The sequence below is a fragment of the Periophthalmus magnuspinnatus genome, chromosome 15 (genome assembly GCF_009829125.3).
Source record: "Periophthalmus magnuspinnatus isolate fPerMag1 chromosome 15, fPerMag1.2.pri, whole genome shotgun sequence".
Taxonomy (NCBI): Eukaryota; Metazoa; Chordata; class Actinopteri; order Gobiiformes; family Gobiidae; genus Periophthalmus; species Periophthalmus magnuspinnatus.
Window position 1 is genome coordinate 6,893,060 of NC_047140.1, and position 13,217 is coordinate 6,906,276.

At 40.1% G+C, this 13,217-nt stretch overlaps 1 protein-coding gene across 1 annotated transcript in view; it reads right to left on the reverse strand.

The window, feature by feature from the left end:
• tet1 (tet methylcytosine dioxygenase 1) overlaps positions 1–13,217 on the reverse strand; it is a 43,451-nt gene that overhangs the window by 7,607 nt on the left and 22,627 nt on the right. Inside the window, exons 3-7 of the mRNA XM_033979500.2 lie at positions 3,317–5,165; positions 2,321–2,411; positions 938–1,031; positions 399–607; positions 132–282 (exon numbers count right to left, since the gene is read on the reverse strand). Of these exons, the coding sequence (XP_033835391.2) occupies positions 132–282; positions 399–607; positions 938–1,031; positions 2,321–2,411; positions 3,317–5,165 (2,394 nt within the window). The remainder of the gene's footprint in view (positions 1–131; positions 283–398; positions 608–937; positions 1,032–2,320; positions 2,412–3,316; positions 5,166–13,217) is intronic.

Genomic DNA, 13,217 nt, shown 5'->3' on the forward strand with positions numbered 1-13,217 from the left:
TGAACTCAAACAAACTATAATTTGTTTTAATGGTAAGATACTGATGGTACTCTTGAAACATACTAAAGCATATTGTTCTAAATGCTGTTACTGTAAAAGGTTGATCAAGACAAAGTGCTGTGTGCATTCACCTCCTCTGGGTAGTCTCCCTGCAGTCTGAACTTGCGTGGCACTTTGCTGCGGGCGAACTTGCAGCCGTTGAAGTACATACTCCAGGAGCAGCCAAAAGAGAAGGAGGCCCCACAGGTGTCAGGATCCAGCCCCTGACAGGCACATGTGCGACTGGGGACAGCAGCAGAGTGCAGTGAGACACAGAGCAGGGTACAATACAGTCACATGCATTAGCACATCACTATAGTGGAAATATGAGTCTAGTTTCAGAGTAGTGTGTAACTCACTCCTCATTGAGAGCACAGCGCCGGCTGGTGGCAGAGCCGTACTTGAACAGTGTATCGGTCAGGTCTCTGTACAGGTGGTCTGCCACAGGCCGGGGGACACCCTCCCAGGCCAGAATGAGGATCACCAGCACTGCACTGTCACAGTGGTGTCCTGGACGCTTTCGCACCAGACACAGCAGCTTCTCCTCCTCACTGTCCCGACGGATCACCTGGACACACAACACACAGGGGGTTCTAGTCTTCTTTATTTGAATTCAGATGATTCTGACAAGTTGGTTAAGTTTGGTCTATGTTCCCAAAATCAATAGAAAAGAAAACTCTTTTTATTTAATTTTTTTGCCATATCACCCAGCTCTATTTCAAATACTAAGAATAAAGTGCCTAGAAATGGCTACATTGCTTTCATTGTAAAAATAAATAATTCACTTTACTTTCAAACAATTACTCTCTGTTTAATCTTAAAGAATAAAAACGTGTGCTAGACTAACTGTTGGATACAGTATATGTCTTCAGAGTTCAAATGCACTGCGGTCACATACCCATTTAGCTATGGGACACCCCTGGGAGCTCCGTCCTTCTTTCCCCGTATAAACAACGACCTCCACTCTCACTGCACTTCCTTTGGCACCGTATCTGCAACACATGCAACATTAATGTTTCAACAAAAAACATATCTAGTGATAAATCATTCAAGCAAGAAGAACCTAACTACACTTCCATTAGACAGCAAGTGGTACAAGTTAACTGCTGGATTAACTGACATTGTCAAGATATTTTTTCTTAGTTTTTATCCAATGTGATGTATAGGGAACATACAATATATAATTTTATTCTAACTGCAATAACAAAAATGCCAGAACAAAATGCCTTTATATATTTCACTAAAACGAATAAGCCCTGTTTTGACTGATTTTGAGCCATGATCCCATAGTCCCTTCTCTCACTCTAATGTTGCACCACAAAAGAAAAACAACTGTTGGGGATTGTCCAAGGCACTTCCACATGGCACCCAATATCACAGTTAAATGCAAAAAAAGGAGAAAACACCTGGTTGTAACTTTTATCCTCATCCAATAAAACTCTAAGTGTAGTCTCATTTGTATTTACTAGCGGTGGGACTTTAGGCTCCTTTGTGGAATCCAAATCTTTTATTCTTTTTATATTTATTTATATGACAGAAGCCAAAGTGAGAACTTATTTTATCAACAACTAATCACCAAGAAAAATGACCATGGCTCAGATGTGTTTAAAATGGTTCAAACTGAGAGTGGGAGGGTGTTTACCCTCTGAAATGATGCATAATATAAATAAAACGTTGCACTACAATAATAATAATAATTTTAAAACTGTTATGATGCTAAATCTGTTTTTTTGTGCAGAAAGCTCTCAGTCGTGTCACCTGCTCTGCTTCTGTGCTGATTCTTGTGTTGGTTCAGAGTGAATCAGTAAAAAATGCATAAAGATTAGGTTCTTGCAAAAAATGAGATCCGGATCAAACTGTTCACATAAAGGAACTGTTCAAAAGATCCGTCTCGGTCACGAACGATCAATAGTATTTACAAATAAGTGCTTTTACAACATAGACAGCAAAAGGCATTTTCTGAGCTAACACAAATAAAGGTACATGGACTTAAAGTGCATGTTTCAGATGGACCATGTGCCCCAGGTTGTTTAAATCATGCTGTCATCCGGTTTGACTGGCCCCTGGTCTAAACTGCAGAGGTTTCCTGTTTCGACATGCTGTGGAGCGTGAGACGTGCACATGTTTAAGACTGTGCATGTGAGAGGAGCCAGCTCAGCACTGTTTCCTCCTAATGACTGCAGAGGTGCATTCCACAGCCACTGACAGACAGAACTCATGCTTTTCAATCTGCAATGGACAAGATGTTACGCCAATGTTTACACTGTTTAAGTCACCACACCTGTTCTCCATCAGCTCTCGCACGGCCGCCACACTGGGCCCTGCCCCCAGGTGTGTGTAGTATGGGCCTTCCTCTTTCTCGCTAATTTGATCTGGAACAACATAAAAACAAAAGTTAATGCAAAGCTGCACACTAAATGGAATTATTGGAGTAAAGCCAGTTGAATATATCTTTAAAATAACAAACCTTAGTTAAACAAAACTTGCATTTAAATGGATTAACATGATACTAAACATCTCAAGCTTTGAATTCTACACACAAATGCCTTCTTTTTATAGTCAGGAAGGAATGCCAGGCTGTTGTCAAAAAGGAGAAATAAAGTCATTGTGACAAATACAGGCCAATATATCAATAAATGGTTAAACTATGTAGGACAGTAAAAAATATTTATGCCAGTAAAAAATAAATATACTAGTGACATGTAAACTTTGCAAAGCAGTTTGTATAAAAAGTGTCCATATTAATTGTTATCTAAATATTGACGTCCATCCCAAGTCTGCCAGCATACCCATATAAGTCTTTGCACGCTACTAGGGCGTGCAAGGACTAGTCGACTATTGACGTAATTGTTGTAATTGTATTATGATAATGTGGGCGACAGTAGCTCAGTTGGTAGAGCATTTGTCCACTGACCCGCAGGTTGGCGGTGCGATTCCAGCTCCCACAGATGAATGCTGTCATTGTGTGCTTGGGTAAGAAATTGACCCACCTTGCCACTGGTGTATGAATGTGTGTGTGAATGTGTGTGTGAATGGGTGATTGGTTTCATTGATGTAAAGTGCTTTGAATGCGTTGAAGGTGGAAAAGCACTACGTAAAAATGTGACAATGTGCCATTTACCATCATAATTGTTATCTGGACTATATAGACTCAAAAAGACTTGCCAAAAGACCTTTTTAACAAAAACAGCAGCAAACAATATTAATAATTGTTTGACAAGTTGGTTAGTAAAAAAAATTATCGCTGGCTAGATGACTTCTAAAATAAATCACTCACCAACACAGTGACATGTTGGCAGGTCACTCAGCTTCTTCGACGGCGTGTTGAGCAAGTTCCTGGTGGGCGTGTCCAGAAAGCTGCCAGGAGACTCCAGAAAACTGTTGACGCTGTGTTTGGTTGGAGTTGACTCTGCAGAATGACCCACATCCCCACCCACATCTGCGCTAGTGGACAGCACAGTAACTGGGCCTGAGTGCTCCAGCTTATAATAATTCTGCTGACTTGGAGGAGGTGAATTTCTAGGGTTTGAAAATCCATTGACCAAACCGTGATGTTGTATGGAGTGACTATAGACATCCCCGTTAAGACCTATGTGTCCAGACAAACAGCCATTATAATGACTATGGTTGAGTTGCCCATTAGCTAGGCACTGCGGCTGGTTTTCATGCACTCTCATTTGACTAGTATAATTTGAACTCCCAAACAGTGCTGTGCCATTATGTATAAATTGCCCTTTTTGTTCTTGTGCTTCTTCCAAATATTTCTTGACATCTATTTGAGCTTGTGGTAAAAATAATTTCCTTTTATGATTCAGCCCTTGTAACTGTATCTTCGGACCTCTCTTGTTGGGCGTCTCTCCATTGCGTTTCGACAATGGCGTTCTTCGATTAGCTCCTTCCTCTTTTGTTTTCTTTTTCCTTGGCCTGGTAGGTGTGATTTTGGCCTTTTTCTGGATAGCATTTATCTGTGAGGAGCTGAAGTTGTATTTTATGGCAGGCACTGGTGTCCCCCTCGGAGGATTGTTCTCCGACTGCTGGTTGTGTCTAGCTTGGATAATGAATGCTAAGTCTGCTAGCTGCGCCGCTACCTCCTCCTCATCTCGGTTGCGTCTTGGTTTTACTACCATTCCAACCTCCTCAACCTCCTTTTTAATGCTAAAATCTGACTTTATGACCTGAAATGGCTCTATTTTCTTACATTGGATGACATTGCCTTGCCTTGCTACAGGTGCTCTTATTACTGATGTTTTATGTGAGCTTATAACTGATACTTTGTTGAATGCTGGTTTAGCTTCAGCTAGTTTTGAAATTGGATGTTCGCAGTTACTTTCAGTTTTAATGGCCGCAGTGGTGTTTTGAGGTAGAGCTGCCAGTTGAGTCAAGGCCTCGATAGCAATTGCCTGATCAAAACTTAAATTCCGTTTTTCAGCTAAAGATTGCACGCTTGGCAACAACTCTTTTTGCGTAGGCTCAATTTTTATAGTTTGAGACGTTTCTTGCACAAGCTGAGAAGTCTTCAGGTCTTTCAAATCATTTTCTTTCTGAAAATGGAAATCTGGAGGTTCAGTTTTGATGGATCGCAAAATAGATGAACGTGAACCAAAGATTTTATCTTCAAGTCCCTTTCTCTCTGTAACCGACAAGCAAACCACCGCAGCCAAAGTAGATAAAGGATCCTCGCAAACTTCTTCCACATCTCGCAAGTGTTTCGTCGCCTGTTCTGTAAACCACAACCAAGGTTCCTCTGTTTTGATCTTTTTCAGAGGAACCGTGAAGTCCTCAGGCGGACTCTTGAGTCCATTTTTAGGGACCATAGTTATAATTGTCCTTGGAGTTTCAGAAGTCATTGTGCTCTTTCGAGGTTCAGGATAAGACCTTGTGGTCATGTTAGCACCGTGAGGTTTTGTCTTAGAGCAGCCATTTTGCAGCGTTAGAGAGGAGACTGGGTGAAGCCCGTAACACACTGGGTCACCCCTTGGAAGTGCATGATTTGAAGCATATTGGTGATTGCTGTTGGTGTGTATTTGAGGTATATTGTCATCTTCCTCCCCATCTTCGTCCGCGGCTGCTGAGTGGGAGGCATCCATGTGGGTTTTGCCATTGACCAACCAGTTTTTTGGAACCACCTGAAACACAGAGAGAAGAGACAAGATGATCTACAAGTGTGTCAAGTAATACACCATCATAGCTTTCTTCATTATTACACCTTTCAAAATATGTAGCAAACGGGGTGAGAATTGTCAGAGTGAATAAGTAACTAATCACGAATATAGACGTCAAAATACAGAAGATTTGTTTTACCAAAATTCCACAAGTCACGTTTCTATTCACAAATACTTTTAAGGTCCTATATTATGCAAAACTGACTCTGAGCTTTAAGCCATGTTGTCACCTCATCAAAAACATGTCTGGAGTTTTTTGTATTTTGTTTCATTCACACATGTTTGAGTTTTCCTTTATTAGTATGTCGACATCTCCAAAGCTCAAAATGCTCTTTTCCACCTTGTGATGTCATGAAACAGTAGTTTTCAAGTTAACAGTGACATTTTACCTTTTGTTCAGTAGAGATGGGCAATTCCAGGGCTGAAAATATGCAAATGACGTTAGTGAAGGTGTATGGAGTTTAAAAACATAGTAACGCACTCCCTATATTAATGACATCACAAGGTGGAACAGAGTGTTTTCTGTTTGAGAGAAGAAGTCTCGAAATTTGCAGGGTCAGCGAGGTAAACGTGTGAATGACACAAAATACAACTCCAGGTATGTTTTTGATGAGGAAACAAAATTATAACATAGATAAAAAAATAGCTGAACTATTCAAATAAATAAATACGCTCTGTTTAAAATTCTGATTTCAGCTCTTGTGCACTCGATTCTATTGTTGCCAGTTTCTCTCTGTCTGCCTCGGATCACTGGCATGGGAACAGTGGGACTCCTGCAGTCTGTTTCTATTGCGTCACAGATGTGGGGTCAGTGAGGGCAAGTGTGGAGTGTGAGTGCACATGTCGCGTCTTGAGAGTGCCTGGAGGAGTGTTGCTAAGCATGTGGGCGCGTGTAAGCAAGCCCATTGGCTGCAGCTTGGCGCGGTTCACTCCCCTGCATGTCTAAGTGAGTCTTTAACCCACTTCAGGTTTAGTGCAGGCTGGGCACAGTACTACAGGGCTGCTTGAGCTCTAAACTCCATTGTATTGACATATTGGTAAAACTGAAAAGTGGTGCTGAGTGTACATTATTATGTGCAGATGTCAATAGGTTAATTTGTCAGGATGGAATGGTACATTTTGATAGAATACATTTGCATACATAATTACAATACTGTTAAGTCAGCACAGTTTTCAGACACCTTGGTTGATAAATGACTGATTTTTTTCATGTGTGTGGCATATGGTTTAAATTTTCATTTCTTAACCAATTTTTCTCACCTACACCGCACTTCTACTCTCCAAATCATAACCACAATTTATCATGGCCAAAGCTTTGTACGGCCAGTTCTTGGATGGTGTATTTACAAACGAGAAAGAACATTGCTAACCACAAATATGACAGCCTCCAATTAGCTGCATAAAACATAATGAAACAAAGGAAGTTCACGGCAAGGCTGTGCTATGAATCAGGTTTGAATTGAGATTCATTAATTTCAAATTGTCAGTGATCAGATAGGGGCTTTTAATAAAGAGGTCTACAGCTAATCTTCTGTCACTAAAAGCAGGAAAGAAGTTCGTTGGTTGGGTTAAATCACTGAAAAGCACTAAAATTCTCTCTTGTTTATGTTCATGAAAGTAAGATTGAAATCCATATTTAATACAATAATGATTGGCCTGATGATTAGTGGTAGAAGTATATATAATTTGGCCGATATTTGAAGTTTTTTTGCGCATCAGCCATAAATCTCCAGCAGAGGTCAATATTTAGTTTGGCCCGATCAGCTGTCTAAATATGCATGAAGAATATTTGCATAAAGCTTAACTTCATTCCACAGATCAATTTTTAAGATCAAGATCAAAATATTTGTTTTGTTTGTTTTTGTTTGTCCTGTATTTTGACAGGGCGCTCATGAAAAAGAGAGTCCGGTACCCTCATAGGGCTCTCCCTGTATAAATAAAAATAAACAAATGAAAATGAAAAGAGGGTACTGCCAAAATGTGACTACACAGCTCTCTTATCACGTTTGTTGTAAAACAATGTTGTGGATGAATTACCGGTAGTACTAATTTCAAATTGAACAAACACAAATCTAGCATTGTTAAAAGGTCATACATGTGTTTGTGACTTCTGTCATAAATTAACATATAAACACAACAGATCTGAGCTTTCAGAACTTATACATAAAACATATCCCAAAGCTGCCCAACTTTCAAAAATGTTCTACAGGGAGCGTGACACATAAAAGTGCATGTCATGTGCCAGGCCAAAGCTGATGAGAGAATCTGAGTGTTTGTAGGAGCTGCAGGATGCATTTGCAAGCCAAAGATAACTTCTCCCTGGAGTCCACGCTTTTGCTTGCAGTTGTTTACCTGATGTGATTTGTTAAACACGACTTTGAAGTATATGTTTAAACTTTAAGAGTAAAACGATCCAAACAGACAGATCATGCAACACAGGGGCACTCTAGATATGAAGCAGATTCTTAAGAAACTTCAAAGCAAAAAACACTTGTGTTTATAACAGACAGACTCCCACTCCAACCCTGCTCTTTTGGTTACTGTGAAATGCAGCTTTGTATGACTGTAGATACATGTTTAATTTTCAGCTTGTCTTGATAAACCCACTTCAAACAAAAATAGGAAAAGTATTTATTTACAGATCACTACTGTGCTTTTTATGAATGATGTAAAACAGACTTGAAACTTTCGGATGGTAGTTTTAGTGTGTTTTAGTGTGTTTGTGTTCTCAGCAAGTCTCATTTAATAATTCTTTCACATTTAGTTTGAGTGATTTATGTACTATATCATAATGGCCCTAGGATTGGCCCCTGTTGCACTCCTTGGAAGACAAGGATACAACTTTAATACAAATTGGCTATTTTTAAGATTAATTGAATCTATCGCAAAAGATTACCTCATTTGCAAAACTATTCAATCATACTGTCTCTATATGTCCAATCAGAACAAACAGAACCTTGTGACACATGTTTTACACAAGTGTTGGATTAGAAGCATGAAAAAGCATTGGCAGATTTGCTCAAATAGTGGTTGTAAGTTGAGAAATAAATGATGTTTAAGTCATCACTGGGGTATAAGAAGATTAGTTGTGAGCACAGTTTTGGGGAAAAAGGTTTATTAGTCACCTCAAGCAGATCTGAGCTTGATCTCGTGTTGAGCAAGACATTATATTTCACTATATAATGGATTTAAGGCTGTGTAAAATAAGTGTCAGTTTATATTACAGATAGCATAACACATTGGTGGCTTTAGAACCGCACTTGTAATAAGTATATTTTTAAAATCAAGATTTTAAGTGTACTATGTAATGAAGCAACCAGGCCTAATGACAGGTCACATCTATGGAGGTCGCTCACAGGAAGAAAAAGCATTAAATGCAAGATAGATAAGTTTAATGTTATACTGTGAAACAAAACAAGGCCCTGTACCCTATTTTTTTTTAGTATTTGAGCTAAATATTTCTTGCCCAAGTACAAATGTATTGTATAAGCAGTTTTTGAGGTCAAAATAAGTCTGTTAATAATAATAATAATAATGCCTTACACTTGTAATGCGCTTTACAGGCTTGTCAAAGCCTCTCAAAGCACTACACTATAGTCATTATTCATTCATTTCCACACTTGGTGATGGTAAGCTACTATTGTAGCCACAGCTGCCCCTGGGGAGACTGACGGAAGCGAGGCTGCCAATCTGCGCCATCGGCCCCTCCGACCACCATCTATCATTCACACACACACCACTTTCATACTTCTGTTGTGTGCTGTCTGCATCTAATTAGTTTTATTGTCTGATAATCAAGAAGTGCATGTTAGCATGCTAGTTGTTGTTAGCTTTACTGTCATAGCAGAACTCTGCACTGGTCTCTGACAGTTGTCGACCACTACAAGCCATTTGAAGCCATTTGAAACATGACATGTATGTTTTCTCCGGCATAATATACTTGAATCCAGATCCCATTCCAGTCCACCGCACTCTCTCCACTCTCACTGTCCACAGCTGTCCGGCCTTCTCTTTTACTACTTACTACACACATGCTGCTGATGCAACAGATTGCTGGAGCTAAGACTGAGCGAAACTTGCCAATGTGACCGCATGCTGCCCAACACTCAAAGGACGCCCAGCGGGAAGAGAGAAGAAGGGGAAAGAAGTAGTCACAATAACTTGTTTTTAATGACAAAGCAGCACTGGCTTTAATCCAGATCTAACCAGACTTGTGTCACGGTCAAAGTGGTGACATGATCCAAACAAGCTTGGATAAGAAGAGATTAGATTCAGTAGTGGGTTTGTCACTGTGTACAGGGCAATAGTAGCACTGATCTGCATTTAAAATACTATCCAAATTTGATTATGAAGAAAATCTGATCAGCCTAAAGGAAAATGACTCATACAGTTCAGAAAGCAGTTCCTATTAGGGTTGTCAAAAGTATCGATATATCATATAATAATATCAATATTAAAAGTAAATTCCTTAGTATCAAAATTGTGTTTGAAATTTTAGTATTATTACAACACTACTTACAATGCCTGCCTATGTGCAGATTATTTGGTAAAAGTATATTTTTAGGATTGTTTTAAAGGTGATATGTGTAGATTTATAACCAAAAAGGCCATGATATTACTTCCTACTTTAACTTTTTATGAATCGATAGATGTACTCATGGGTTAATTAACCCGTGTACTGTCCACTGTAACCGCCCTTTTAAGCCAGTTGGCTTAATTTCAATTGAATGACTTAATTAGAGTGGTCGGGTCCAGTTTTCCATGAAATCTCTATGACGTGATGGGCGTTCATGTGTTCTCCATGACGACATGTTAGAACTGTTCCACAGTCGCCACTGAAGCAAACGAGATGATTTTTATAATCTGCTGAACCTGCCCCTCTTGGACGTCTGCTGTCTGTGCAGAGTTAAGCTTGATTAGTACACTGTCTCCTGTCCAGCCCTTTGAAAAAAAAGCCCTTTGTGTATGTGCTAAACACTGGAGCTTTTATGTTGAAAACACAACGGAAATCATCTAGTTTTTCATGGAAACTTGACATCCCACATGTGCTGAAACTTTTGCAGAGGTTTTCAAAGACAGAACTTTATAGCTACACTGGCGATAAAACAAAGCAGAAAGATAGGACAGAAGGGATCATGACGAGCACAGGGACAGATCATTCTTGCTGAGGTGAGCTCAGCTGCTCCAGCGTCCAGTCTCCACCTCCGGACCCCTGCTTTTTTATCTCTCCCATCACTCGCACACACTCCGACACCTGCCCTCTAATGATGCACAGGTTGTCTTTTGGTTGAGTGAGTATGAAAGACTCCCATCTCTGCAGTATATGTTTTTCTTTGCATTCAGGCACTTGTAAATACACGTGTGGGTATTTGCATTTAGCTGTGTGTAATTTCATTTCCTTTGTGTAATTAATCTGTGAATATGAGTCAGATTGTAATAACACACGCAGTATTCTACCTATCTTAACATGTAGAGAACATGAGAACATGACAGAGAGTGGATGTGAAGGGAAAGAATGACCCTAAGACTTAGCCCAATTAATTTGTTAAGTGCATTAGGCCTACTGCGCAAACTAAGCCTACATTTTGTCAGCATTTACTTTTTGTCTGTTTCAGACCGAATAAAGGCAAGTCAAAATAGGATAGTTATTTCAATAAGTAGCATTTTTTAATGAGCGCAGGGCGGGCTGGGGTGGGTCAGAGAAAGGCAAATTGTTGGATCCATGATTTGGAAAAACCCAGACCCGCATCACTGCCCTCACTTGCCCTCACCGGCTGATGCTCCACTGTGGCTGGGCAGCTGTGATGTGGGACAGGCGGAGAGCGCATGGACAGGAATGAGCAGAGGCGAACAAAAATAATTATTTGGAAATAAATTTGAAATAAATGAATCACAATGATAATAATATTTTATTTCAAAGCTCGATGCCTTTGAATGTGCACATACGAGCACATGAGCTGAACGGAATGAGCAGGCTGCTGTGTTGATATAGTGATTATTTGAACTATTGTAATCAAACTACACATAGCACCTTTAAATTGAAAAAAACACAAGAAAGTCAGCAAATGCCCCAATGACCTCATTTTGACAACAGAGTAACACGTTGTGTGTGTGCCTGTAGTGATGTCTTGTGATAACTAAAAGCTGACTACAGCAGAGAAGAGCACAGTCACATGCTCTTCAGCCACTAGAGTCTTTGTATTATGGTTGTATTATGTGTCTCAAGCCACATCACCACATTGGACACACACGGTCTGGTTCAAATAAAACTTTTTTTTTTAAACCCACAAGACTGCGAGCTACTATAACAACTATCCCAAGACACAACACAGAGGCTGCCCCGGCAACAACGGTGTGTAACTGCCACTTGCAAAAAACACTTTGTCCCATCTCTAGAGGCTAACTTCTTTTGGAAGATAGTATTATATCATAGCAAAATTACATTAACAACACGTGGAATGAAAAAAAAAAAATTTGGCAAGACATCAGACCAACCAAGTTTATACCATGCCAACATGAAATCAATTTGCCAAGTGGCATGCTAAACAGGCACTCCACTAGACAACAGCAGGTGCAGAAATACGGCTGTCCAAAACAGAACAAGAAAAAAAAAAGGGAAGGAAAAGAGGGGCGACTGTATCGCAACAGCTAATGCAAGAAAAACGGTGCCGGTTACCGTGGAAACTAAGCTCTTTTGTCGCTATCCTTTTAAACGCACCTGGAGTAGACAAGCCAAACAGACGCGCACTGCCAGCCTAGCGACAATAATAATAATACCAGCCACTTGGACCACGAGTTAAGTGAGTTATGCCTCCAAGTACATAACAAGAAGTAGAGAAAAAGAAAGAGGTGACCCTTTCTTCCATAGACAATAGACCCATGGGTGAATGCTGGAGGATACAGTTACCTTACCTTACCCTTTTAGGGAGCAGAGCCCTCATTTGTACCGGTGGCCATCTTGCGTTTAGCTTTGAGGTGTTTTGAAGGAAGCTACTACAGTGGACAGGCGCTCGGTGTCATGGCAAAGGGGCAACTGGGAGACAGCATAGCCGACACACTGACGTATAGCCCGACACACACACACACACAGAGCACGAGATGCCTTTTGCAGACGCAGACACAGCCCCAACAGCCAATAGTGTGCGGAGCTGGGCGGCTTGTGAATTACGGTCCATGCCTAGACTCTCCCAAACAAAGGATCCCCTATGAGGGCTTTCTTACTCCAGCAGGCTTGTGCGCACGGACTGGGGGGAAGCTGTGGAGCGGACACGGCACGCGCTGGAGCTGGATCAGAGAATAACAGTCCCCAAGCCAGCTCTGTATGACTCAATCAGCATTGAGGAATACATAATTACACAACAAGTCAGTTTGTTTCCAACTTTGACTTATGCAGTAGGAACTTTACACTTAGGAAGCACAATTGAGGGAATAAAATACAATGTTCTAATGTATAGTGGAATATTGATAAGTAAGGTCACATAAGTTCAAAACTAAATTTGTTTTTATTGAATTATTATGAATTTGAAACCAGATGACTTTTAAGAAGGTATAAGAAAAAGCTGTACAAATACCTCTGTAAATGGAAAGATTTCCCATTTGCAATTACAATACTTTTTTCTATTAATTGGGCACCCCAGGTTTCACTTGGCCAGTGTATTGGGCCAATATTTGAACTTTTAGCGCCTCGGCCTGAAATCTCCAACACAAGCTGATATTTTGCTTTGATCTATTTGCTGCCTAGAACATACACAAAGCTTCATATTAACACTTTAATACAAACAGACAACTGCACTAAATATGATACACTGCTGGTAAAAAAGGGCTGTGAGTGAGTTTGTAGTAAATTTAAATTACATAATTTGAGGAAAATAATAAAAATTGGACCAGAAATATCAGTAGAGCTTATCTGCCATGGGTCGCTCTATAACTATCTACAATACTGTTAAAAAATCATGAGATTCAATAAATAAACCGCAGAATGAGACACTTTAGTACTTAGATTGCATCTGTAATGAG